Source organism: Nilaparvata lugens, chromosome 10 (assembly GCF_014356525.2).
Source record: "Nilaparvata lugens isolate BPH chromosome 10, ASM1435652v1, whole genome shotgun sequence".
Classification (NCBI taxonomy): domain Eukaryota; kingdom Metazoa; phylum Arthropoda; class Insecta; order Hemiptera; family Delphacidae; genus Nilaparvata; species Nilaparvata lugens.
In genome coordinates, this window is record NC_052513.1 from 4959364 (window position 1) to 4984253 (window position 24890).

At 33.9% G+C, this 24890-nt stretch overlaps 2 protein-coding genes across 5 annotated transcripts in view; one reads left to right on the forward strand and one right to left on the reverse strand.

Annotated features, from left to right (window-relative positions):
* On the reverse strand, positions 1 to 9771 carry LOC111046694. Of its 4 annotated transcripts, none has more exons than XM_022332308.2 (4): positions 9500 to 9771; positions 4893 to 4988; positions 2313 to 2491; positions 1 to 265 (listed from the first exon to the last, which is right to left on the reverse strand). In XM_022332308.2, the coding sequence occupies exons 1-4, from the start codon at positions 9680 to 9682 to the stop codon at positions 28 to 30; spliced, it is 696 nt and encodes a 231-aa protein (XP_022188000.2). In that variant the 5' UTR covers positions 9683 to 9771; the 3' UTR covers positions 1 to 27. The 4 variants fall into 4 exon arrangements, with proteins under 4 accessions (XP_022188000.2, XP_022187999.2, XP_039292068.1 ...); XM_022332307.2 differs by having other exon boundaries at positions 8 to 265; positions 2304 to 2491; XM_039436134.1 differs by lacking the exon at positions 4893 to 4988 and having other exon boundaries at positions 8 to 265; positions 9500 to 9703.
* A 6130-nt stretch (positions 9772 to 15901) lies between these two features.
* Positions 15902 to 24890, forward strand: part of LOC111055931 (sodium-dependent serotonin transporter) — a 77481-nt gene continuing 68492 nt past the window's right edge. The window contains exon 1 of the mRNA XM_039436596.1: positions 15902 to 16032. The gene's annotated coding sequence lies outside the window, so the exon portion shown is untranslated. The remainder of the gene's footprint in view (positions 16033 to 24890) is intronic.

A 24890-nucleotide genomic window follows, 5' to 3' on the forward strand; every position in this document is an offset into this window, starting at 1 on the left:
CGGTAGGTCTATTATTTTGTTTTGAATTTAAACAGATTGTGATGCTTCCAATCGCGGAGTGATGCTATCGGGATGGTTTTGACTACTGGTACTTCTTGTCAGATTTCTCTGTTGGCGATCTTTGGAACGTCGTTTTCCACGCACTCTCCCATGATTCCTCATCAGTTCTCTTTGCGCTTGTTCGTCGTCGACCGGGTGTTGAAGGAAGTAGACCGATATTCCCATCTCGTTTCGACTCAATATTTGCAGATGCAATCCTCGCATCCTACAAAAGAAACGTTTCCTATTCTATTATTAACAATCTCAAAATTACGTAGAATGCAGTTCAATAATTTATTAAATTCAACAAAATATTCATCAAAGAAATCAAAATTCAAAACATCACAATCAAAAATCAAAATTCTAATAAAATAATACAAAAAAAAGGATTCATGGTGGGGTGTGCTGAAAAAAAAGAAAGGAGGAAAAATACATAGCCAACTATGGTTTCCCATGTAATAGGCAGGTAGAGGGTATAAAAGTAAGGAATGAAGGGTGAAGAGGAGCGGAAAAGGGGAAAATGTTACTATCATAATAATATCGAGTCACCTGGCTGGCTCAGGTCTGGTGCCAAAGTTTTCAGGTCGCAACTGATCAATTTTAGGGCCTCTGACATGACCTAACGACTGATTTTTAGGCAGCCGGGACCGACAATATAATGTATCCATCCGAAAATTGCAGTTACTAGAATTATATCCACCCTATAGTGAAATTTACTTCAATAATAGACTGCATCAGTATTGGTTGAAAAGAGGAAATGGTATTATTTATTCATAAGATGATATTTGTATAAGGGATGCTGGATGTTGAAAATTGATTGGTTGAATGTAGATAAAATGGTGTTATTTATCAAGGAATGCTGACAGTTAAAAGTGAATCTCACCATAAAGAAACAATAGCGTAAGTAGATATCCTATAGTATAATGAGTTTATGTCGTAACTTTTACTGTTAACTCAAGCCGATTACTGTCGATTTTTACTGTTTTGGCCGGGTAAGAGTGTATGAACGGCACCATATGAGAGACTAGGTACCAGTGTCAAACAGCTTCAAGGGAAAGGACTACGTGGACTATTGGCTTGAGATAACAGTAAAGGTTATAGGCTCCCTATACCATGGGATATCTACTTACACACTATTGTTTCTCTATGATATCACTGTATTATTTTGTCATCTATGTGACAGTATATAGCAATTGAACTCCAATCCTCTTATCTGAGGATATAAAGGTGAAATTCATGGAGGTAGAATAACGATGTTGTTATTCAAAGGAGTTTCATATTCAAAATCAGCATCTGATTAACATTGTTTGCTATCCTTGGCTGTTATTAGACAAAGCAGCTACTCTTTCCTTCTCCAACTCCGTCAATTTTTGTGGATTGTGTAGAAATATATTTTTTATTTATTTATTCAACCATACAGAATTACACAACTTACAGAAAAGTACCACAGGCTCACGCCCAAACGGTTCCAAATAATCATATACAACAGTCCAAATGTATCTAGGTTAGTGTCTCTTCAACATTCTTCAGTTACACACTCAATTTAGGCTACAATTCAAAACACACAAAATCATTCTTGAATTAGAAATACTTCTAAATTGAATTAAATCAATTACACATATTCAGAAATTATAAAGAACTATCAAAATATTTTATGTCAATTATAAAATTTATTAATGAATCATGGAAAAATATATTTTCTTGATAAATCAAATAAATTCCAGATATAATTTTTTATTATTAACATGAATAAACAATCAAAATCAGATCTGATTCACAGGGATAATCTGAATAAAACATTATCAGACTATACAGACAGCTACTTGACTATACTTGACAGCTACAGTATCTCGACTATAGAAGGCGGTGTAAGAAGGAAAGTGGCAACAATGCATGCCTTCCTATCATTCCCACTGACTTGATAACGTGAATATCACTAGAGAAAAACCGTGGCTGTCGTTAACTATGTATCACATTCATGTCCTGAATTCTTATTTTATTATATTCTTCTAACATTTTATGAAGAATATTCGAAGTTTAAGTCATCACTTGAATTTTAGTCAGCGCTGAAACCTGTGCTCAAAAAAGTATTAGATCATTACTCATTTAGTGTCTATTTTATTCTATCTATTGAATAATCATCGTTTAAGCCTCTGGTACTTTTCTGTAAGTTGTGTAATTCTGAATTAATTAATAAATAAAATACATAACATGATTCCTATCATATAAATAATGCTATCAGAAATCTAGTTGAAACAACATACAATACTTGCCAAGCAATTAAATCTTGCTGTAAGTGGTACTGGTAGACGGTATTCCACAGCACAAGCATTGACCAGGGAAGCAGAGATATGGCAGTGCAGACCACGAAGCAGCTGATCCACGGATCAAACACAATGCACGCTTCTTGCAACAGTGTAGCTTCAGTCAACAATCTGCATTCCTCCAAAAACTACAACAAAAACCACACATATTATGTCTGTTTCATAAAAATTCAGAAGCTTGAACTATTAAAAAATCATGTAGCTCATAATTCCATCTAGCTGTTTACCCTGTTGTCAATATTTGCAGTAGCAGAAGTCTTCGGGGTGATTTACAGCATTTAATTGGGACTTTCGTTTAATAATAATCCTATACTATTAAACGAGCAATTTCTGTTTATATGTTTGTATTTCACCGGATCTCGAAAACGGCTCTAACGATTCTTACAAAATTCAGACATAGTTTTATAATATGAAAATTGCACTAGGTCTCATCCCTGGGAAAACTCGCTAAATGACATTAAAAGGATTTATTCATCATTGGAAAAAACATATGATAACTTCGTCGTCTTTTGATGATGGAAGTGAGTGAGCGAGTGCATATGACTTTAAAAGGATTTATTCATCATTGGAAAAAACATATGGTAACTTCGTCGTCTTTTGATGATGGAAGTGAGTGAGCGAGTGCATGTGTGTGGAACTGAGACAAAATTATGACTCAGCTGTTGAACTTTTGTAATCATTCATCATGTAGGTACTTAGTGCCGGTTGTACAAGCGGTTAAATTATAATCCTGATTATTTCCAGTAGAACCAATCTGATAAGCTATCTTTTGAATGGTCTTCTCTGATTGGATTAAAATTTACATGCTTTGTTAGAGAAATTTTTGCATTCCTCTGGAATTAATCTCAATCCACTGTGATAAATAGAACCTTTCTGTATGAACTATAAATATATTATAATTTCTTCTTTCGTAATAAATTTTATATGCTTTTGTACTCCAGAGTGGAGCTCGGTGCCCCGATATTTATTTATTAATTAGCATTTGAACAAATAAACTTCCAATTTATCTCCATCTATTATTTCACTGAATATATTATAGAAGCCTGATAATACAAGAAATATCCGTCGATGCACTATAGTAAAATAATCCACTATTTTCATGTTTTAAACAACGATATGCTTCCACTTATAGATGCAGTCGATATTATTGACTGTATGTCGTTGTTTTAAATTCACTATTTTGATGTTTTAATCAACGAAATGCTTTCAATTATCGATTGCAAGACGTTGTTTAAATATCAAAATAGTGTGTTAATACATCGCAGTTCGGAATTGATCATGAATCCGTTGCATCAGTAATAATCTCATTTATTTCTATAGGGCGACTTGATAGTCTTTTTTATATAGAATCACTAGTACAGCCCTTTTCATTTTCTTCGATGACACAACAGGTTTTTGTTTTTCATCCATGATTCGTACGCTTGAAAATGGTGATGAATACCCGAAAGTGTAATTCAATAAAATTAGTAGTGTAATAGAGTGTATTTTTATAATAATTACTAGTGTAATACACGATAGTGAATTGGATAAAAATGAAATGGGTACTAGTGATTTTATATAATAGTATATATCAATATATAAATAAATAAAATATGCTGCTATAACTAGACGTGGGTGATACACATTGAGATAATTTGATATGTGTTAGTTTCATATAAAGGTGGATGAATGCCTTTTTATTACATAAAATATACTACAGGACTTAAAGTTTTATGAAACAGGTTCGAGGAACGAGGTACTAGATTAAAAATGATGTAATGAAGTTTTCTTATTCTTATTTTAAATTCTATTATTTAATTATTAATTTTACAAACTTCAAAATTATTTATTATTATTTTGCTGGTCTACTAGAATCTGTATTGAAGTGTGCATCATGTGTACTATGTGATTATTAAAAGATGTGCTTCAGTTTATACTAATACTGAGGGTGATGGTGATGCCCACATAAGCTCTTAGGCTTGTGCGTGGGTAATGAGTGAGATTGATGATGATGAGAGGTGACGACAACTTTTTAGGTAGTCGGGACCGACGGCTTATCGTCTCCTCCGAAAGACGGAGTCTGTAGTTTAATTTGTACTGTGTCACTGTTTGTTTGGTTTATCCAAGATATCAGTTAATCATTTCATCGTATATCTCAATTATTTATCACATTTTGTACTACTTCAAGTTCACATCAACAATATTTCAAGATACCTTTCCAACACTTTGGTTACCGTACTGATTAGAGTATAATATAAGACCGTGAGACAGTGAGAGAGAACAAGACAGTGAGACTAAAGACAAGAAAGTTCAAAATAATTATCACACTATTAGTAAGTTCAGGACTTGTTAAACTTCTGCAAAATGTAAAAATCTTCCAAAAATATCAAGTATTTTCAAAATTTATAAAACTTTGAACACTTGTACAAAACCATAACAAGCTTGTTGCCCATATTCGACGCAGACTCAAATTTTCGCTGTAAATATAATGAATAGGCGATGAAATGAATGCTGAAATCCGCTAAGCTGACGACTGAATGCAGTTAATACCTTTTGACAGACGAATTCGGCCAATAATTGCACACTGGTCACAGTCAGGCTCCACACTCTCATCAACTGGATAACGATGCTTCCAGTAATTATAACCTGCAAACAAATTGCAACATTTTTTACTGAAATGTAGAAGCTCTTTCTTTGAAGTCATGTCAACAGAGATTTTCAAAAACCAACATATAATTAGAAGTTGGTATACTATGCTTTCCCCCTTCCATATCACAGTGAATCAATGTATTTTCGCAAATAAAAATGTATTACAATGGAGCAAATTGGGAAGCGATTTGATTTCATAATCTTTCTGATAGGCTATCGATAAAATGAGTTGAGCTCCATGCGTCTATTACTGCCGTTGTAAGGGTGACTACTTCAAGAGCCTCTCCTATAAATAGCATTTATGAGTTTAAAAATTGCTTCCCGTTGGTTCGGAACCCACCTAAAGCTGTAGATCCACTTATCCCTCATCATCATCCGTTTCATCACCCACGCACAAGCCTAGAGCTCATGTGGGCATCAATCTCAGGGAAAAATGTCATTCAATTTCCCAGTTGATCTCTAGATCTTGAAAGAGTACTATGAGAAGTGAATATTTGAATGTATTATGACTTCAAAAAATGTATATTTTGATTTTATGATGACTTATATTATGTGTATTGTTTATAAATATATTAAAATGTAGTTGAATATTTAAATAACTATCACGACAATATCTCATGCAGTCATATAATTGTTCTTGGACAAATAAAATATTCTTATTCTTATACATATTATTCTTTAGTGAGGCTCACGTTATAATGGCATTTATTCGATTAACATTGGTGTTGCTATCCTTGTCTATCATTCAGATCAGATAGTGCTATCCTTCTCCAGCTCTGTAACGTTGCCAGCTCGTTTTTAACAACGTAGAGACATAATTAATTAACAAAATATTTAATCACAATTATATAAATTTATCATTTGATCATTGAAAAATATAATTTTTTTCTGACGAATGGAACATAAATATAGGTAATTGATTATTTCAAACAGAATGAAAATTTAATATTAAATTTTTCAAGATATACTGGTATCAGCTAAGGCAGTTGCAAGGCAGAGAATCGGGAACGCTGTTCTTCTATCTCTCTCCACTGCCACTGCCGTGGACCTCGTGACTATGAATAATTTGTCTGAAAAATTTGATGACCTATTGACGAAGTTTCCCATATTCTATTGTATTCGTGAAATATTTGAAATGTCTATCTACCGGTAGTCTGAATTAGATAATTTTAAATTACACTTCCAAATTCAAATCGATACCGTAGTTCATTTTTGGAAAATTGGGAGATCTTTTCCAAGGTGAAATCAGTACGGCATCAGACAACTCATTAGTAATAATGCCGGGGAAATGCACCTCTCTGAAACAGCACTAAAATTTCCAATAACGAAATGTCTTCTCTGTCATGATAAAAAGTGGAGCCCAAATGACACCGCTACTTTGCAAGACCTCTGTAATGAGCTTCATCTTCATACTAAGTCCTCTCTTCAAAGCCCTTTTCGAAAAATTCATTATTCCGCAGACTCCGAAAGCCACCAATGAAGTCGCACGTTGCTTCTGATTTGAAACGGACAAATGAGTTTGGCCTCCCAATGATAGCTAATGCCAGATTACTGAGCTGAATTAATCCTACTCCTTTGATAAATCCTATTTCATCACATTTCTGGTGATTAATCTGGTATCGATATGAAGAACCAAATTAGAAGAGGATTGGAATTAGAGCACTATCTCTTTGTATTTCGACACTAATCATAATCAATTATATTATTGAGATTATTTGATATTAAATTCAATTGATTATGAATAATATCGTGGGACCGAGCTTCGCTCTGGAGTGTGAAAACATAGAAAATTTGTAACGAAAGACTGAATTTATAGTTTATATTTATTTATTCATTTTCTCAGTCTAGTCAGTCTGTCAATTCATCAATTTGATAATTGATGAGGCTGTTATTTTGTGATTTCCACAATAATGAATTGAAGATTGATAACATTGGAGAGTTTTCAGAATATTTTATAACAATTTTAGTATATTAGGATGATTATTTAGGATGATCTCACTTTCAGTTTGTGATAAATGAATTTCACATTCATCTCATAAAAATGTCAACTTGATGAAATATTGGAAATGTATTTTTTAATTATTTAAATCATAATAAAAACGTTCAGGTACGGCGTACCTACTGCGGTAGTACAGCCAGTCACACAGACAACGATTTTTGCATCTACGATTATTTGCGATTATAAATTCTACTAGTAGTTCTGTGAACAGTAGACCTCGCGCTCAGTGAGTTAAATTGACCTGTTTTAATGTTTTCTCAAAAATTAATAAATAATTTATCAGTTAAAAATGTCTAGAAAAAATCCTAAATAAACATAGTAGTCAACTGTCTACTAACGTTAATGAAAGATACATTTTCAAGATGTTCGATGTTTTTGAACGGGTAGTATTATAGTCCATAGACAGCTGATTATTTTCTATATACATATAAAAGCGAAATGGCAATCACTCACTGACTGAATGACTCATTCACTCGCAGAACTAAAAATCTACCGGACCAAAAACGTTCAAATTTGGTAGGTATGTTCAGTTGGCCCTTTAGAGGCGCACTAAGAAATCTTTTGGCGATATTTCAACTCTAAGGGTGGTTTTTAAGGGTTTAAAGTTCTTTTAGCATGTATATTCTTCTTATTCCAATATCTTAAAATTATTATAATTTAAATGTCCTTACCATATGTCAATATAGAACTATAATCTAGAGAGAGTACCTCTTCGAAACAGTTGTTCTGGTAACTGTCCTGGATAAATGCATTTCAATCTTCAATTTTCTGCCAACCTAACAAAGTCAACTCAACTTAATGCCAACCTGACAAAATTTTTAATTTAGTTACCAGAACAACTGTTTCGAAGAGGTACTCTCTCTAGATTATAGTTATATATTAACATATGGTAAGATATTGGGATAAGAAGAATATACATGCTAAAAGAACTTTAAACCCTTAAAAACCACCCTTAGAGTTAAAATATCGCCAAAAGATTTCTTAGTGCGCCTCTAAAGGGCCAACTGAACATACCTACCAAATTTGAAAGTTTTTGGTCCGGTAGATTTTTAGTTCTGCGAGTGAGTGAGTCAGTCAGTCAGTCAGTGAGTGAGTGCCATTTCGCTTTTATATTATATACGGTAGATTAAAAATTTTGTCAGGTTGGCATTAAGTTGAGTTAACTTTGTTAGGTTGGCACCAAGTTAAAGATTGAAATGCATTTATCCAGGACCTCTTAAATACCTATTTAGGAGGTCCTAATTTATCGCGGAAAAATTGATTGGGTACTGCTACTTCAATCGGAGCTATTCCTGGGAATATTATATTACTAGCCGTCAGGCTCGCTTCGCTCGTTATATCCATTTATCGAGAACAAATAAACAGAAAATTTTCAAATTTACTACAGAAGCTCAGCTGGGTGCAATAATGTCGTGTTAGAAGGAATTTGGAATAACGCCAGAGATATGCCCAAAATTAGCGTTTTCTCAGTTTTTTTGCGTTTCCTCACCTTTTTCAATAATTGATGGAAATATATTTAAAAAAATTCAGTACCAGGTTTAGCTGAGGTGAAGAATTTTGTTCGCCAAAGATACGCCGATATCACAGGTGTTTTTCGAGATCAAATTGACATAGGTAATACGTTCAAATTTGGTACAGAGGTTCCGCTGAGGTCTACATGCAGGCGAGCGAAGCGAGCCCACTGATTTCATTTTTGGACGACCAGGGCGGAGCCCCCTGGCTTGACGGATATGGCGAGCGAAGCGAGACTGACGGCTAGTATAGTTACTGTAGGTACAGCCCCAGAAAACAGCTTATTCTGTGGTACAGCATACAATGCAGTAGGTAGATTCGCCATCTAATTGTCTTTTTTCTTTAGGGCTACTTTTGAATATACATAAACATATAAATCTAAGTACCCTTTTTAAATTATTTCGTCACTAATAAAAATAATTTAAAAAGGGTACCCAGATTTATATGTTTATTTATAAATGCATTAGGTAGTACAGCCAGTCACACAGACAGCGATTTTTGGATATACCATTTTTTTCCCGTCATAAAATCTACTAGATTGAATGGGACTTTGCAAACACATGATCACATCATATGTTTGTCAAGTTATATTCAAACAAATGAAATCTATAAGGACAGCAAAATATAGTACGTCCAAAAATTGATGTGTGTGTAACTGGACTAGCAGGCTTATATAGTTTTCAAAAGACAGTAACTTTTATAATGCCATATGATCATATTTTTTTGGTAATATCAAATACTGGAAACTTGGAAACCAAAATTTGTATCAACAGTGAACTGGAAAATCAAAATTTTTATGAATTCTAGTTAAGTTGAATAAAATTACAGTTTCTGAGAGATATGCAGGTATTAATAAAATATATACTGTAAGTTAAAAACATTACAAAACATCCAAAAAATCTGATTACTTGAATCATAATTCACCACAAATTTTACTGATTTATAAGACTAAAAATGTAATCATAGTAACTTTCAAATATTTTTTTCATTCACCAACCTCAATGATGTTTGTACCTTCTGGATTAGACCTACCGAGAAGAGTCTTGATAAACTGCCTCACCAACACAGAACAACCGAACAGGAATATTAAAGTAGGCGATATTGCCACTAGAATTTCGCCAAGAAAATAAAGTGTTTTTTTACAAACTAAAATTTTGAGATGCAGATCATTATCCGCCATTATATTCAAACGGGATGTGGTTGCTAGGTTTCATGATTGAAATTTGCAGGAAAAATATTTTTGAGTTGATATTGATCAGTTGTTGATGGAACAAGTTCAAAGAAACATTTTCTGTGATAATTACACAGCATTTGCAGTACTAATATTGAATTTACCCACTTGCAAAGCAATTGAAATTCATCGTTCTCTCCTTTTAATATCAATGTTAATCTTTGCCTAACCCTACATTTCAAACTTTAAAATTCATATCCAATTTCAAATTTAAAAGATTTTCACATTGCAAGATGCAGTAACCCAACAAGTTGAAATTTAATGCTCGTCCTCCTATTATTTTTCCATTAATCTCACAAAAATGTTTATTGTGTTGATGACTTTGGTCTCCATAAAACCTTTCCATGGATAAATTGTTAAATTAATTTGTTTAATCCGTTGATAGTTTTTTCCTAATGCTTGTCCTCAATCAATGAGTAAGGTTGAATCATACATCACTTATTCGAGTGATAATCTCTCAACTCTCATCCTTCCCAGGGTTAAGTGTAAGGCTCAACTCACACTAACGCGACTCAGGTCGAAAAGAGACGCAACTCAGGTCGAGAAGAGACGCAACTCAGGTCGAGAAGAGACTCGACTCTAGTCGAGAGCATGTGCTTTCAAATGGTGACGTTGCAGAGACTAGAATCGACTGGTCTGACTGTCGCCATTTGGAAACACGTACATGCTCTCGACTAGAGTCGAGTCTCTTCTCGACTAGAGTCGAGTCTCTTCTCGATCTGAGTCGCGTAAGTGTGAGTTGATCCTTAGAAAGAGCCGGGTGGGCCCTAGCTTCGCCCTCCTAGCTTTTAAAGTAAAGGCAGCAAATCAATCAATCAATCCTTCCCATTATTCACGCTTAAATCTGACTTGAATATTATTAAAAGAAGAATACTGAATCAAAAAGAATACCTTATTATTATGGAAAAATTGACCATTTTTATTTTACTTTTGCCTGATTTATAACAGAATAACAATTTTTGCTTCCCTGAATATCTCGAACAGCAATACAGCATTTCACTTCTTCATTATCATACATACATCAACTCAACAATCAACTCGAATTTGAAAAAACAAGCCACAATGAATCTACTCTACGAAATATAGCACAAAATAAGATATTAGCAATCTATGAAATGTACCATTGTAACCCAAAACAAAGCTTCCAACAATTCTCCCCAGCTAAACAATCAGAAATAATGACCCAGTTCTGATTCCGCGTAATGGTAATCCGAGTTAATCAGGAACAAATCACAATCAGTCATTTCGCCCTAAGGCAGCTCTCTATTCAATAACTGCACAGGTAGCCTGTCTATAGTGAGATCCACGTTATAATGGCAGAGTTTGATTAGCAATGGTATTGCTGTCCTTGTCTATCATTCAACAAAGCGGATAGTGCTATCTTTATTCATTTATACAATAAGTACATTATCAAAATGATAGGGAGAGGAAAAATAAGGTAACCTTGTACTATTCCTCTCCGAAATTTAGATAATACATAGTCCGAAATAGGTTGAGTCTTGTAGTTCTTCAACTCACAAAATCAATATCTCTTTCTCGCTTTGCTCTACTGCCAGATCGTCTTTTAACAATGTAGAATTAATAATTAATTTACAAAATAATTCATCTTAATTCTGAAAATTTATTATGAAATTATTGAAAAATATAATTTCTTGCTTAATAAAATATAATTCATTTTTTAAACGAGAATGAACTGTTAATATTACATCAATAAACCTGTATCAGCTACCATCTATAGAAGGCATTTACAAGACTGAGGATCGGCAACGTTTTTCTCCTATCTTTTCTCCACTGCCATTATAACGTGGACCTCACTATAGGAAATGAGTCTTCCCATCAACTAAAGCCTTACGGAAGGTGTGAGACTTAATGTTACTAGATTACCGTACTACAGTTGTAGAACTCTAATTAACCGAATTATGGGGACCGGGGACCCATTCGGATAATCAAATATTCAGAGTTTTTTTTTTAAATTGCCATTGGGAAAAAAAAGATTCTTTCGATAGACCAAAATACGATCTTCCGACTACTTTTGACAATTGGAATCTCTATCGCTATCTCTCTTTCTTGCTTTGCTCTGTTGCCAGAGCAACAGATCGTCTTTCAACAATGTAGAATTAATAATCAATTAACAAAATATCTCATCTTAATTATGAAATTATTGAAAAATATAATTTCTCTCTTGATAAAATATATTTTATTAATTTAAACGAGAATGAACAGTTAATATGATATCAATAAACCTGTACCTGCTACCGTCTATAGAAGGCATTGACAAGACAGAGGATCGGCAACGTTTTTCTCCCATCTTTGTTCACTGCCATTATAACGTGGACCTCACTACAGAGCCTACAATCAGATACACTTCTGACAGTATATCTTGTTAATAACATCAATGTCCCTCACTCAAATAATGGTGACAATTTGAAATGAGTCTCACTTTGCTGCGTTTAACTGTTAGTCAAGTCAAATGGTCGTTTTTCAGGAAACAGCCCAGAAAGAATTTTTCTCGACGGTTCTAAATGTATTTTGGGGCGCTGATTTCGAATCTGAAATTTTCTGACACGCCAGAGGGCGGCTTCACTCCCAAAACCCCCCAAAATTTCGGACTTTTCTCATCTTATCTCGTTAACCTTTTTATCTATATCTATTATCTCGTGTGGTTTTTTATATATACTAGAAAAATATCCAAGTTGTAAAGGGTAAAAGTGGTAGGTTTGCATAATTTTGAAAACCCATTAAAAAATACCAATTTTTTGAAAATACGTAGCTCCGGAGCCAAAAATGGCAGAATCCTGCGCGACCACTCAATTTATTGGAAATTTTATTTTCTTTGATTTTGTCGAGAATGATTTTTTCTTGAGAAACTCAAGGTTTTACGAGATAAAATGGGAAAATAGAAAAAAGTCAGAAATTTTGGGGGTTTTGGGGGTGAAGCCGCCCTCTGGCGTGTTAGCAAATCTCAGATTCGAATTCAGCGCCCTAAAATACATATAGAACCGTCGAAAAAAATTCTTTCGGGGCTGTTTCCTGAAAAACGACCATTTGACTGGACTATGTCAGCATTTCTTAGATATATAATGCTTCTCATTCGAATAATGGTGACAGTTTAAAATGAATCTTAGCTTGCCTACATATGTTCTGTACAGTGAGGATAGATTGTATACTATACTCTATACTCTATACTCTATACTCTATAATAGACAATACTCTATACTTTACAACTTTATAACAACAGTTGAGATCCCATCAAGACCAGTTGCCCTCTTACTCTTCAGGGAATCAATAATTTCGAGAATTTCTGTTTCTGTGAAAGGAGCAACAACCATCTTTTCAATATGGCTTGAGTCATTTTCTGTTTCAACACATGATTGGGTGTTGAGTACTCTATACTCTATACTCTATACTCAATACTCAATACTCTATACTCTATACTATATACTCTATACTCTATACTTTATAATCTATACTCTATACTCTATACTCTATACTCTATACTCTATACTCTATAGTCTATAGTCTATACTCTATACTCTATACTCTATACTCTATACTCTATACTCTATAATCTATACTCTATACTCTATACTCTATACTCTATACTCTATACTCTATACTCTATACTCTATAATCTATACTCTATGACATGTATTCTATACTCCCTGGTTCTGTACTGCTTATTGAGTGCCAGCATTCCTTGTTAATAACATTCATGCTTTCCATTCAAATAATGGTGACAGTACGAAATGAACCTGCAGTGCACTCTAGGAATGAGACTGATATCAGTGATAAGGATAAGAGCAGAGACCGACTAATGCCGGGATTAGGCGTTATTGTGATACCGTTATAGCTGCATCCCCTGCCAGTCAGCTACGATAGTAATTGGTATTAATCTACTAATCACGATCTATGTCATACAAATGGCTGCGATTGTTATTGTCCCAGCTCGGCCTCGGCTCGCTGCGTTAAGAGCTGATTGTACAAGTTACCATCGATTGTTTCAGCTGAATCCGATGATAATCATGACGGCTCACTTGCAATTTGCGAATCTGTGTTATTGTTTTTGGGGATGTGTATTCTTTTGTATTTAGATCATGTTACTTTATCAACGTGTATCGTTTGCTGGTTTGGATTGTAGGTCTAGCCTATAATAATCTAAATAATGCTACTGCTAACGTGTTAACTCTCCGATAAATTTAGAGAGCTGGAAAATTAGAAGTTTGAATAGTCTTTTTCCGTTGGGGCCACTTTTGATATAAATAAAAATATAAATCTCAGTACCCTTTTAAATAATTATTGCAATAGCCAATTTCAAGTGATTAGTGTTCGAAACATGTTGAGACAAAATAATTGAAAAGGGTACTGAGATTTATCTTCTTCTCTTCTTCTTCTTCTTCTTCTTCTTCTTCTTCTTCTTCTTCTTCTCTTCTTCTTCTTCTTCTTCTTCTTCTTCTTCTCTTCTTTCTTCTTCTTCTTCTTCTTCTTCTTCTTCTTCTTCTCTTCTTCTTCTTCTTCTTCTTCTTCTTCTTCTTCTTCTTCTTCTTCCGAACTTCATAGTCTCTATAATCCGACCAACGGAGATTCATATTTTTATTTAACTTATTTATAGAAGAAATAGTTTGAATTGTGAAGTATGAAGAGAATAATTCAAATTTGTTAATGATTGGATAATCAATTTGATGATAGTGATGTACCTTAGAAAATCAGTTATGGTTAAATATATCGTTTTAACGACCATTCAAAGACGATATTTGAAATAAGAGTAGAGATTTTTTGTTAGTATGCTGTTGAGTGGTGAAGCACGGGGCTATTTTGTGGCTGGCGTGTTTATAGAGTTCCATTTCGATGTTCTGGTAAATATATCCTACTTCGAATTGCATGACACTATCATGCAAGGGGATGAGGTTTACAGCCATAGAGGTGGAAAAGATCCTCAGTAATAACAAAATATTCTTAAATTGTTCAGAAAACACGTCCTGTCCTTAACGACAAATAATGTTGTGAATGAGAAAGATCTTCTACTCTGTGCTTGATTGACTTGATCATAGTAGCTGTTTGAAGCAAGAAAGCTGAGAATTGAAAATAAGAACTATTTCAATTCTGAAACTTCAAAATGAGCTGAACGGGTTCTCAAGTTTTCCCCATTATTATTGATCATATTAGTAGAATAGAAGTTGTTCTAATACACTGAATGGTTCATTGCTCTAGTAACGGAATCATTCTTTTCTAATTGAAATTATAAATCGAAACAAATATGATTGTTCCAAGTACTACTATCTCAATGAATCATTGAGACTCATTGCTCTAGTAACGGAATCATTCTTTTCTAATTGAAATTATAAATCGAAACAAATATGATTGTTCCAAGTACTACTATCTCAATGAATCATTGAGACTCGAAAAAGAGTCTTCTACCACTTCCCTTCTATTTAGTAGTACCACAGAATACAGCAGAAGTTTTTGCAATACAGCAGAATATTATAGAAGTTTTCTCTGGTAGTACATTAACGACAAAATATTGAGAATCCATTAGCAATACAGTGTCAAGAAATAGCAAAGAATCTTATTGATTGTATCGTATCAATTTCCTCAATATTTCTGTATTTCTTAGATTTTTCTTATGAAAGAACTCGTCATTAGTGGCCTTCAGGCATTGCTCTTCTTTGCATTTGAATATATTTTATATGAGATATTCTAGATTTTCAAATCATTGAAAAAATGTGCCTTTGAAATTGCGCTTCTGTTGAGAACACGCTTTTGTAATTCTATAAAATAGCCGCACAATTTCAACCATTTGAACACAGTTCTTCCATATTCTCTGATTTGATTTTTTAGAAACGTAACAAAATGTATTGTGTGATGTTTTGCAGTGTATAATGAATTTTTGTAACTACAGTATAAATTTCTTTCTGTTTTCACAGTGGAGAGCACGCAAAGAGAGAATAATTGTTAACCACATGAATAGAAACGAAGCCAAAGTATAGAGACGAATAAGTTGTTGATTCAGAACAATGTGGAAACGCACTTCTCCAAGTTTCCAGGAGGGGTTGAGAGAACGTTTTGTAGATTCACCCCCTAAAAGGTATCTCTCTGAATTCCTCCTCCTTCTCTTCCATCTCTTCCACCTCCTCCGACTTTTCCAACTCTTCCTCCTCCTCCCACTGCCTCCGAAAACAACCGGAAACAGCCGACAATAACCGACGCTCTGCTGGAAACAGTTGAAACAAAATTGGCGCGAGTGTGCCACAAGATCTGTTATGAAGGGGACCCCAAGTCCCCTTTACAGGGGGTAGCCACAGGTGAGACAAACTATTACGATTTCCACTTGGTTTTTGCTATTTCCATTTGTGACTTTGAACTATGTTGTACAGTTAAGTTCCTGAATATTTGCCAACAAATTCATACTTTTCACGAGTACACTATCAAATTTTGTCGAAATTGTAAGTTTTCAAAACTTTCTCCTCAAGGTTTCAGATCGGAAATCTTTAGTGGAGTTTTTTACGACTTCAAAAATTATTGATGAGTTTGAATAGTTTGATGTGAGAAAATACAGTATAAACTAATTCTAATTTAATGAATTGGGATAGTTTGAAGGGAGGATTTATAGTAATAACTAATTTCAATTTGATAATTTGAAGTGATGATTGGAATGGACAATGAAATTCTCTTTACTTGAGAAACTTGAATATAATATCTTGAATCCTACGTACCAGTTGAATTTTATAAGACAGAATTTATTTAAAAGTATCAGTTGAATGATTTGGCCATCATTTGTATGTTTGTATAATACGACAAAACTCTCTATAATTCAAGTTATTTTCATTGAAGTCAAGTAGATTTTTATGATATTCTTTATCGATTTTGCGATAAATAGTCACTAGTTCTCTTTAAACTTCACTGCATTTTCCTCTTGTATTTCTATGTGTTTCTCCGTCTTCTTGTGTTGCATATCACAATACAATATAATGCTGCAAAAATCTTTTGAATCCAAGCTATTTAAGACAGATATTTCCAATCTGAAGATTTATTTGAAAATAAAATAAATTTAGAATATTTCTACGGAGAGTGAAATTGAAATTGATGACTTTTTAAATTTAATTCTACATCAGTTGTAATTCCATAACTTCTTAAGTTTCTACTCAATGAAATCCATACAGCAAGCCTGATTTAAATTTGATTATTCCGTGCTCTTACAATCAATAAGAGAAACGTTAAAATGTTCAGATAAATCAATTGTAAATTTCAACTTGAAATTATAAAAATTCCAAATACTGCCATGATTCGGGGTTACTTGAGTCCTGAAAACATCTTTTGGTATGTCGAAGCATGGTGATTAAAGAGTGATCCAAATGAAACTCTAAACAAAGTTTATTCTTTACATGGGAATCTTTAAACGAATCGGAATTGGAGATATTTTGGTGTAATTTTCTCTAAGCTCATCAACTAACTTTGAACAAATTTATTCTTTGCATGAGAATCTATAAACAAATTGGTATTAGAAATATGTTGGTCTCATTTACTCTAAGCTCATCAATTATCAACCAACTTCACTACAAACTCAAATATAAGTTCTATTCCTTGCTGCTAAACAAGAAGTAGAATCCACCGATATTACTCATAGGAAAACGACAGAGGCTATTAGCCGGAATGAAAAATGAGTCAATCGACGTTTGACTGGATTTTTGTTTCGCATTTATTTGTGAGCATAAATCGGCATCGGCAAGGGTCATTCGCAGGGAATGCTATTGACAGGTTCATCATTCACATTGACATGATAATCGAAATCTGGCCCGACAGAATATCATGTCTAACTATTCGAATATATCCTCTACTTCATCGCATTCGTCAGTCATCATCCATGTTGTATTCTATTCACCGATATAAAGGATCTTCCGTATGAATTTGGTGGCAGGATCTGTCTAAATACTTAACGGTATTTGTAATAAACTATAATTGATTGACTAGGTGTTCACGTCTCCTCACAATTCGTTAAACTAGAAGTTGATAAACATAATGAAGAGAATTTACTATTTTCTCTCTAAAATCTTGGGCAGAAAAATATAACTACTTCCATGATATCAGTCTAGTTTTGGTTGCTTTCACTGTGTGAGTTCTCGAAAATTGAGAAAAATAGCTCTTCCATAACTATTTCTCCAATATATTGGACTAGATTTGATAGTTTTTTTCAAGTTTTCACGGGTTTGAGAGAAGTAGCAATATTTGAGTACCGTAGTAGGATAATGTAAAAATGTAGTGTATCAATATTTTGTCTTTGCAGCACAGCATAATTATTCAATCCTCATAACATTTGAATCCCCATATATTGGAAGACAAAATATACTCATTGGTTGATTCTATCAATTTAGTTGATGAGAGAAGTTGAAATGAGAGAAAACGAACTTTCATCAAACAAGAGTTTAGGATATGAGTTCGAAAGTAATGTTGAGCTGTTTTTTTCTGTTCTAAAGCGCTTAGAGCGACATTTATCGACATTTATCTAAGACAAAATTCTGTGAAATTATTCTTGAATATTACAATTTCACTATTAAACTCTGTTCCACATTTACCGTACGTTCCGTTGAATGAAACAAAGTACAAAAATTTGATCTTTCCGTTGTATTTAGTTTGAAGATGCACTTACTGAATGTAACTAAGACTAACCCCAATAAAATAACTTACAACTCACAAGTCCGGGGCCGTCTTCATAAACTTTGAGTTCATCTGAAGAATAGACTAGCAACTCTCAATAATAACTATTTTTATTATATCAGTTCAATTTTCAAAGCTCTCCTGTTAATTCTTCAACTATTCAGTTCACTATTGTAACAGGTATTACGAAAGGTTTGCTGGGCTGATCGCTCTAGTGCTAAGCGCTAAGCTTTCAAAATTCCATCAAGACCAAGGATTCTCGACATTAATGCTCACTATCCAAAAACAATCTAGTCTTCGCAAATTTATCCGGATTCTGAAAGATTTTGTCCGCAGACTCAAATAACTCTTTTTTCATTTTAATCACTATCAAAACTCACTTCACTCAATCTGGACTCGTCATTCATTATGCATGAAAAACTCTGGAGACATCAGAGACACAGGTGAAAATTATTCCTTCTCTCTCAGCAATTGGATTACAATTTAATAGCCGCGGAAGAGAGAAAGTAGAAAAAGAGTTGGAATATCAATCCCAGCTCTGGATAGCCAACGATGTGTTTGAATAACAACTTATTTAATCTCTTGCCGTGTCCCTCTCACTTCCAATATACGTGTAGAATATTGGACTGCCGCTTTTGAATCAACTTCGAAAATTAATTAAATCTCAGTCGATTCTCTTCGATTATGAATTTGAATAACTTCAAGATTGAGTATCAAAGATGAGTAAACGATTCCGCTGAGTAAACACAGATTGATTGAAAATCCTTCCAGCTTATCTCTGCGTATCGGTCGGTATCTTTACATAACCTGTGATGGCTCTCCTGGATACTATTTGCAAGTGATATGAAATTTCATAGCTGCCAATCGGTATTTTGATAGCGATATGTTTATTTTGTCTGCCTTTAGAACATTGACTTGCATGAAATGGTATTTGCTTCTGAGAGTCCGAAGTAGTCAGAGCAAATCTACACAGTTTATTAGACCCTCCAGAACTACTTTATCTCACTTTTTAAACCTGATCACCACCTAATATTACAATCATAGATTTTCCGTACAGAGAAAATTACCTTTTATCTTTCTTGCTGAGTGTGATTTACACACAAGCTTCATGCGTGAGCGTGGGTAATAGCAAAATTGTTGATTGGAGATGTATTTACGTACAGTTTAAGGTCGTTTCCGTACCACCAGCTGCAAACTAATAACTGATTATTAGCTAATTAGCTAAAGCTGGTTATGAAGCTATGGTAACTCATGATTAGTGAATCTAGCCTCTAGTCACCTTACCTATGGGATTACTAAGCGACCTTCGCTGATCTTATTGTAAAACTAATCGATACAAAAACTTTTTAATTTAAGAAACAGAAAATTAACTCGTGCAAGCCTGAAGCAAATTAAGGCAACATGATCTCTTCCCAGTTCAGTTTTTCATCTAATTTTATCCCTAGAAGTTTTACGGATTTATTATGTTTTATTATGTAATTAAGCCTGAACAAAATATTTATTTTGTCGCAAAGATGAAGTGAATTGTATCAAACAGTGGATGGTTACATTTTTCATGAAATTTATAAAACTGATGCAGCAGGTAGAGAAGCATAAAGAAAAGATAGCATTCGGAGATATCCCATGGTATAGTGTGTTTATGTTCCAAATTTCAAGTTGATTTTTCGCTAAATCAAGTCGAATACTGTATAATATTACTGTTTTAGCCGGGTGAGAGTGTAAGAAAAGTACATTAAGAGAGACTACAAGCGTCGCAAAGGTTCTCGAAAAAGTATTACAAGGACTATCGGCTTGAGTTCACTGAAAATTGAAAATTATGTTCTTTGAAAATTGGAACATGAATCAATGGGTTATCTTCTTATGCTCTATGGTTGAACCTTTCCGTGTATTTTTCGAACGTTTTATTCATGTTGCCGAAGTTTGAACTAGAGATTTTGAAATCCGGTTAAGGTGCTTTAGAGAATTACATCTGAATACTCATTGAACGAATCGTTCCATTGACGACAGGACCGTGTTAACGTGTTTGAAAGGTGAGTGAAAGAATGGATTGATACTTCCAGATGGATAGACCTCCAACGCTTGCTTTAATTTAATATCAGAGTAGAATCTCTCCCGGTTTCCATGCGTATTACGCTTACTAATAAAACCATATATCGACTTACGTAGACAATATATTCAACTATATACATCGACCTGTATAGATATAGTCAGAATGCAACTGACCAAAGCACCCGCGCGTGAAATCGCGACCGATAAAACTGGAGCTTTTGTTCGGTGTTCCATTATATATGTGTATATTACATGTTGTATATATTTTACTACAGATAAGTGGAGAGCGATCGTATTTTATATAGAATTAATCGCCGAAAACAAGAGTGATGAAGGGTGAGGATGCACAAAGAGGGAAGAATGGGAATTGGAACGACCCATGAGAAAGAGTGTGTGAGTGAGAGAGCGTGAGAGAGAAAGAAGATTTTCATGGATAATCTTTCAAATACATTACAACCAAGAATAATATGATTCAAATACAGGTGTAATGGATAAACTGACTGTCGGGAGGAAATAATTGTCTGTCAGATATAAGGGACAATCTTACTCAATATGAAATATATTGGATTTGGAATATGAGAAGATTATATATAATGAATCATTTAGTGAGACACAAAGCCCATTACGTATATTATATCATAATTTTTGAAGAAATATCTACTTTATCCATTTGATGGATACTACAGTTATTTTATAAAAATAAAATATTTTCTAAAAGAATTGAAGAATAAGGAAATCTCAAAAATATTTGAACTTTCACTTGAGCTTTCTACCTGAAAGTATGAGTTATTGTTTTTGTATTTGAATTTAGACTCTTATTACGTGGATTGCTATGAAATATGATGTTATTTCTCTCCTTAAATCAATCTTATTTATTCTTGAATAAAAAATCCAGACAGTAAATAGAGTAAACTTTATTGTTTCTAGCCTGAATTAAATATTTAAAGAGCTATGGAAATATACCTATAAAGTTCAGTGGTATACATTCTTCGAAAATTATCAGTATTTTTCCTCTGTTATACACGTGAAATGATTGAAACCAGAGACAAATTTAATGATTGCTACAATTCAAAGGTATGTTGAAACATTCAGTCCCAACCAATTCAACTCATCAACTCACCAACTCATCAACTCACCAACTCATCAACTCATCAACTAATCAACTCACCAACTCACCAACTCACCAACTCACTAACTCATTAACTCATCAACTCACCAACTCATCAAACTCACCAACTCATCAACTCATCAAACTCACCAACTCGTTAACCATCAACTCACCAACTCAATAACCACCAACTCACCAACACATCAAATTCATCATTATCTTGGTTAAGACTGAACGACCTTAACTCATAAAATACTCATTTGAACATGAAACTAGAAAAACTAATATTATCTAATGATTCTCAAGTACTTGAGATTGAGAGATAATCGTTCAATGTGCTATTTTCAAAAATAAATACGTGATAGTCACAAATAGCTGATGGATTACTCGCACGACTATGTTTACTTGCGCCAACTTTATTGAAGAGCACGACAAACAATATTCCTGATGTCAAGACAAGTCGTAAAAAGCACATAAAACAATTCTTTGTGTAGCCTTGAACTGTTAATAAGCATACTCATATTTATTCAGATTATCGGTGAGTGTGCAAGGATGTATCTCACGACCGGTGCAGTGGACTCTGGGACCGAGATACACATCACATGTCATGATCTTCGTTTCTTGTTCAGTCGTGCGTTGACGCTGGTCGGCTCAGAAACAAGTTCGAGACAAGGACGGTTGCAAGCTCAAGTTCGGTTGCCAGACAAGGATGGTTGCATCTGCATGTTATACCTAAGCTCGCCTGGCTAATTTTCTCATCCTGATTCTTTCCACTAGATTGTGTTTTAGTGTCTCCAGTGTTCCAACTGTCTTCGAAACAATTGTGCGATTCTGATGTTTGTGTACAGATTGGATCTTTCAGAGAGGACACAGTCGATCTTGTTGAGTTTTTCCATTAGTTAGTTACAAAGAGTAGCCTGCGCTACTAGTATTACTAATATCCTTTTTTATTAGGTATTGTGTTTTCTCCTCACTCTACATCTAGAAGTGTGGGTGGGATAGTGGAATAGTGCTCTGTGACTGAAAAAATATTGTGAAATCTCCATTTGTGTGCGAAGTGTTTCTGAGATACACACCAGTTTTTCAATAGTTTTACACAAGGATACCCAGATTTTACTTGTTGAAGCTCACATTTACAGTGTAACGTCTGTTGATCAGCATTTTGAGATTTCAGAAGCAGTGGGCAGGTAACAATACTACTTACTTCTTACTGTACATAACCAATAGAATAATATCAGAATAATAAACAGAACTATAGTTTGTGTAAAATAAGTTGAGACTTCAAACACTTTTGTTTTGAAACAAAAAAGTTTATAGCATGTCGAAAATTTCATGTTTTCTGCTCGAAATGTCTCGACATTGATGAATATAATCATTAATTAAAAAATTACTATAAGTCGCATAACAAATGATCCAGACACCAATAGGAAGGAAACTCTCCGTTAATTTGATATAAAATTATTACGCATGATTCTGAGAGAAGTGATATTCAAAAGAAAAACAAATCTTCGCGATGTTTCCAATTTCATCATAAAAGTTAAATTTCCTTTTAATCCTTCAACCCTGAAGCTTTTATAGTACTACTAGGATATCGGGGATGATATTCTACATCCAATTCTGACGTTGATTTGGAAATTTGAGAAAGTTGCTATTTTACACGGTTTGGCAACCCTGTAATTTCTTCGGATGGAGGGCCAAGTCTCAACTCATTTTACACAAACTGTAACTTTATAGAGATTGTAACAGTAAATACAGTAGGTGCTGAGTTTATATGAGAGCGGACTCATGTCTCCCAAAAAAGCTGTTCAGATAACATTTCTTGTAGAGTAATTATTTGCACTTACGAGAAGTTCGTGGTAAACTTCTTATTAACGGAGGAGAATTCAGATAAGTAATTTATGAGAACTGAATTTTGTTAACGTATTTTTTATGTCATTTTAATGACAGTGACATTGAGAAGTAGGAAATCTCACTGTCTCAAACCTCTGTTTGTCTCAAATTTTCTTGTATAGTAGAGTTCCAATTATCCGAACTTCGACTATCCAAATCGACGATTATCCGAATCACTTTCAGAAAAAAATTTGTCCAAAAGTGCGCTATAATTCTTCCCCCTGCGATGCCAGTATTTGCGGGTTCGCTCACTATTCTCCTTCCCTTGTACATAAGTACATTTTATTTATATTTAAAACATGTGGAAATATCATGTTTCTTTCATTTAATTCAATGAAAAAAATAGTGCAATATCAAAACGTAGATTTTTTCTCTCCAATGGCAATTAAAAAAAAACTCCGAATATTTGATTATCCGAATGGGTCCCGGTCCCCATAATTCGGTTAATTGGAGTTCTACAACTGAAGTACGGTAATCTAGTATCATTAACTCTTGGGTAACATTAAGTCTCACACCTTCTGTAAGGCTTTAGTTGATGGGAAGACTCATTTCCAATAGTGAGTTCCACGTTATAATGGCAGTGGAGAAAGATAGGAGAAAAACGTTGCCGATCCTCAGTCTTGTAAATGCCTTCTACAGATGGCAGCTGATACAGGTCTATATTGATGTAATATTAACAGTTCATTCTCGTTTAAAGTAATCAATTATATTTTATTAAGCAAGAAATTATATTTTCAATAATTTCATAATACATTTTCATAATATAAGATGAAATATCTTGTTAATTAATTATTAATACTACATTGTTAAAATACGATGTGGCAGCAAAGCAAAGCGAGAAAGAGATATTGATTTTGTGAGTTGAAGAACTACAAGACTCAACCTATTTCGGACTATGTATTATCTAAGTTTGGAATAGGAATAGTACAAGGTTACCTTATTTTTCCTCTCCCTATCATTTTGATAATGTACTTATTGTATAAATGAATAAAGATAGCGCTATCCGCTTTATTGAATGATAGACAAGGATAGCAATGCCATTGCCAATCAAACACTGCCATTATAACGTGGACATCACTATAGCTCGCCGTACAATCCAATGTTTCTCAATGTTCAACCTCTTCAGCCTCATCATGGGCATTTCCCCATCAAAACTACCCCATGTCCAACATCTGCTGACTTCAACTGTCTTATGAACTAGAATCTCATCTATTGAATAAGAGAGAGTAGGGTTGTGTTTGTTCGCATCAAAACATGTCAACTTGTGGATTGCATACCGGAAAAACGTGAATGATTCAGATCTCCAAATTTTGCACATAGATTCTAAAAATATCAATCTCGTGCACCTCGAAGCTGAAATTTCAAGTTTCCTTCTAGATTTTTCAGAATTAATGTTCAAATTTCATTCATGGGACATGATATAATATTGAAATGTTCATAACATTCATGTTTGAAGAACTA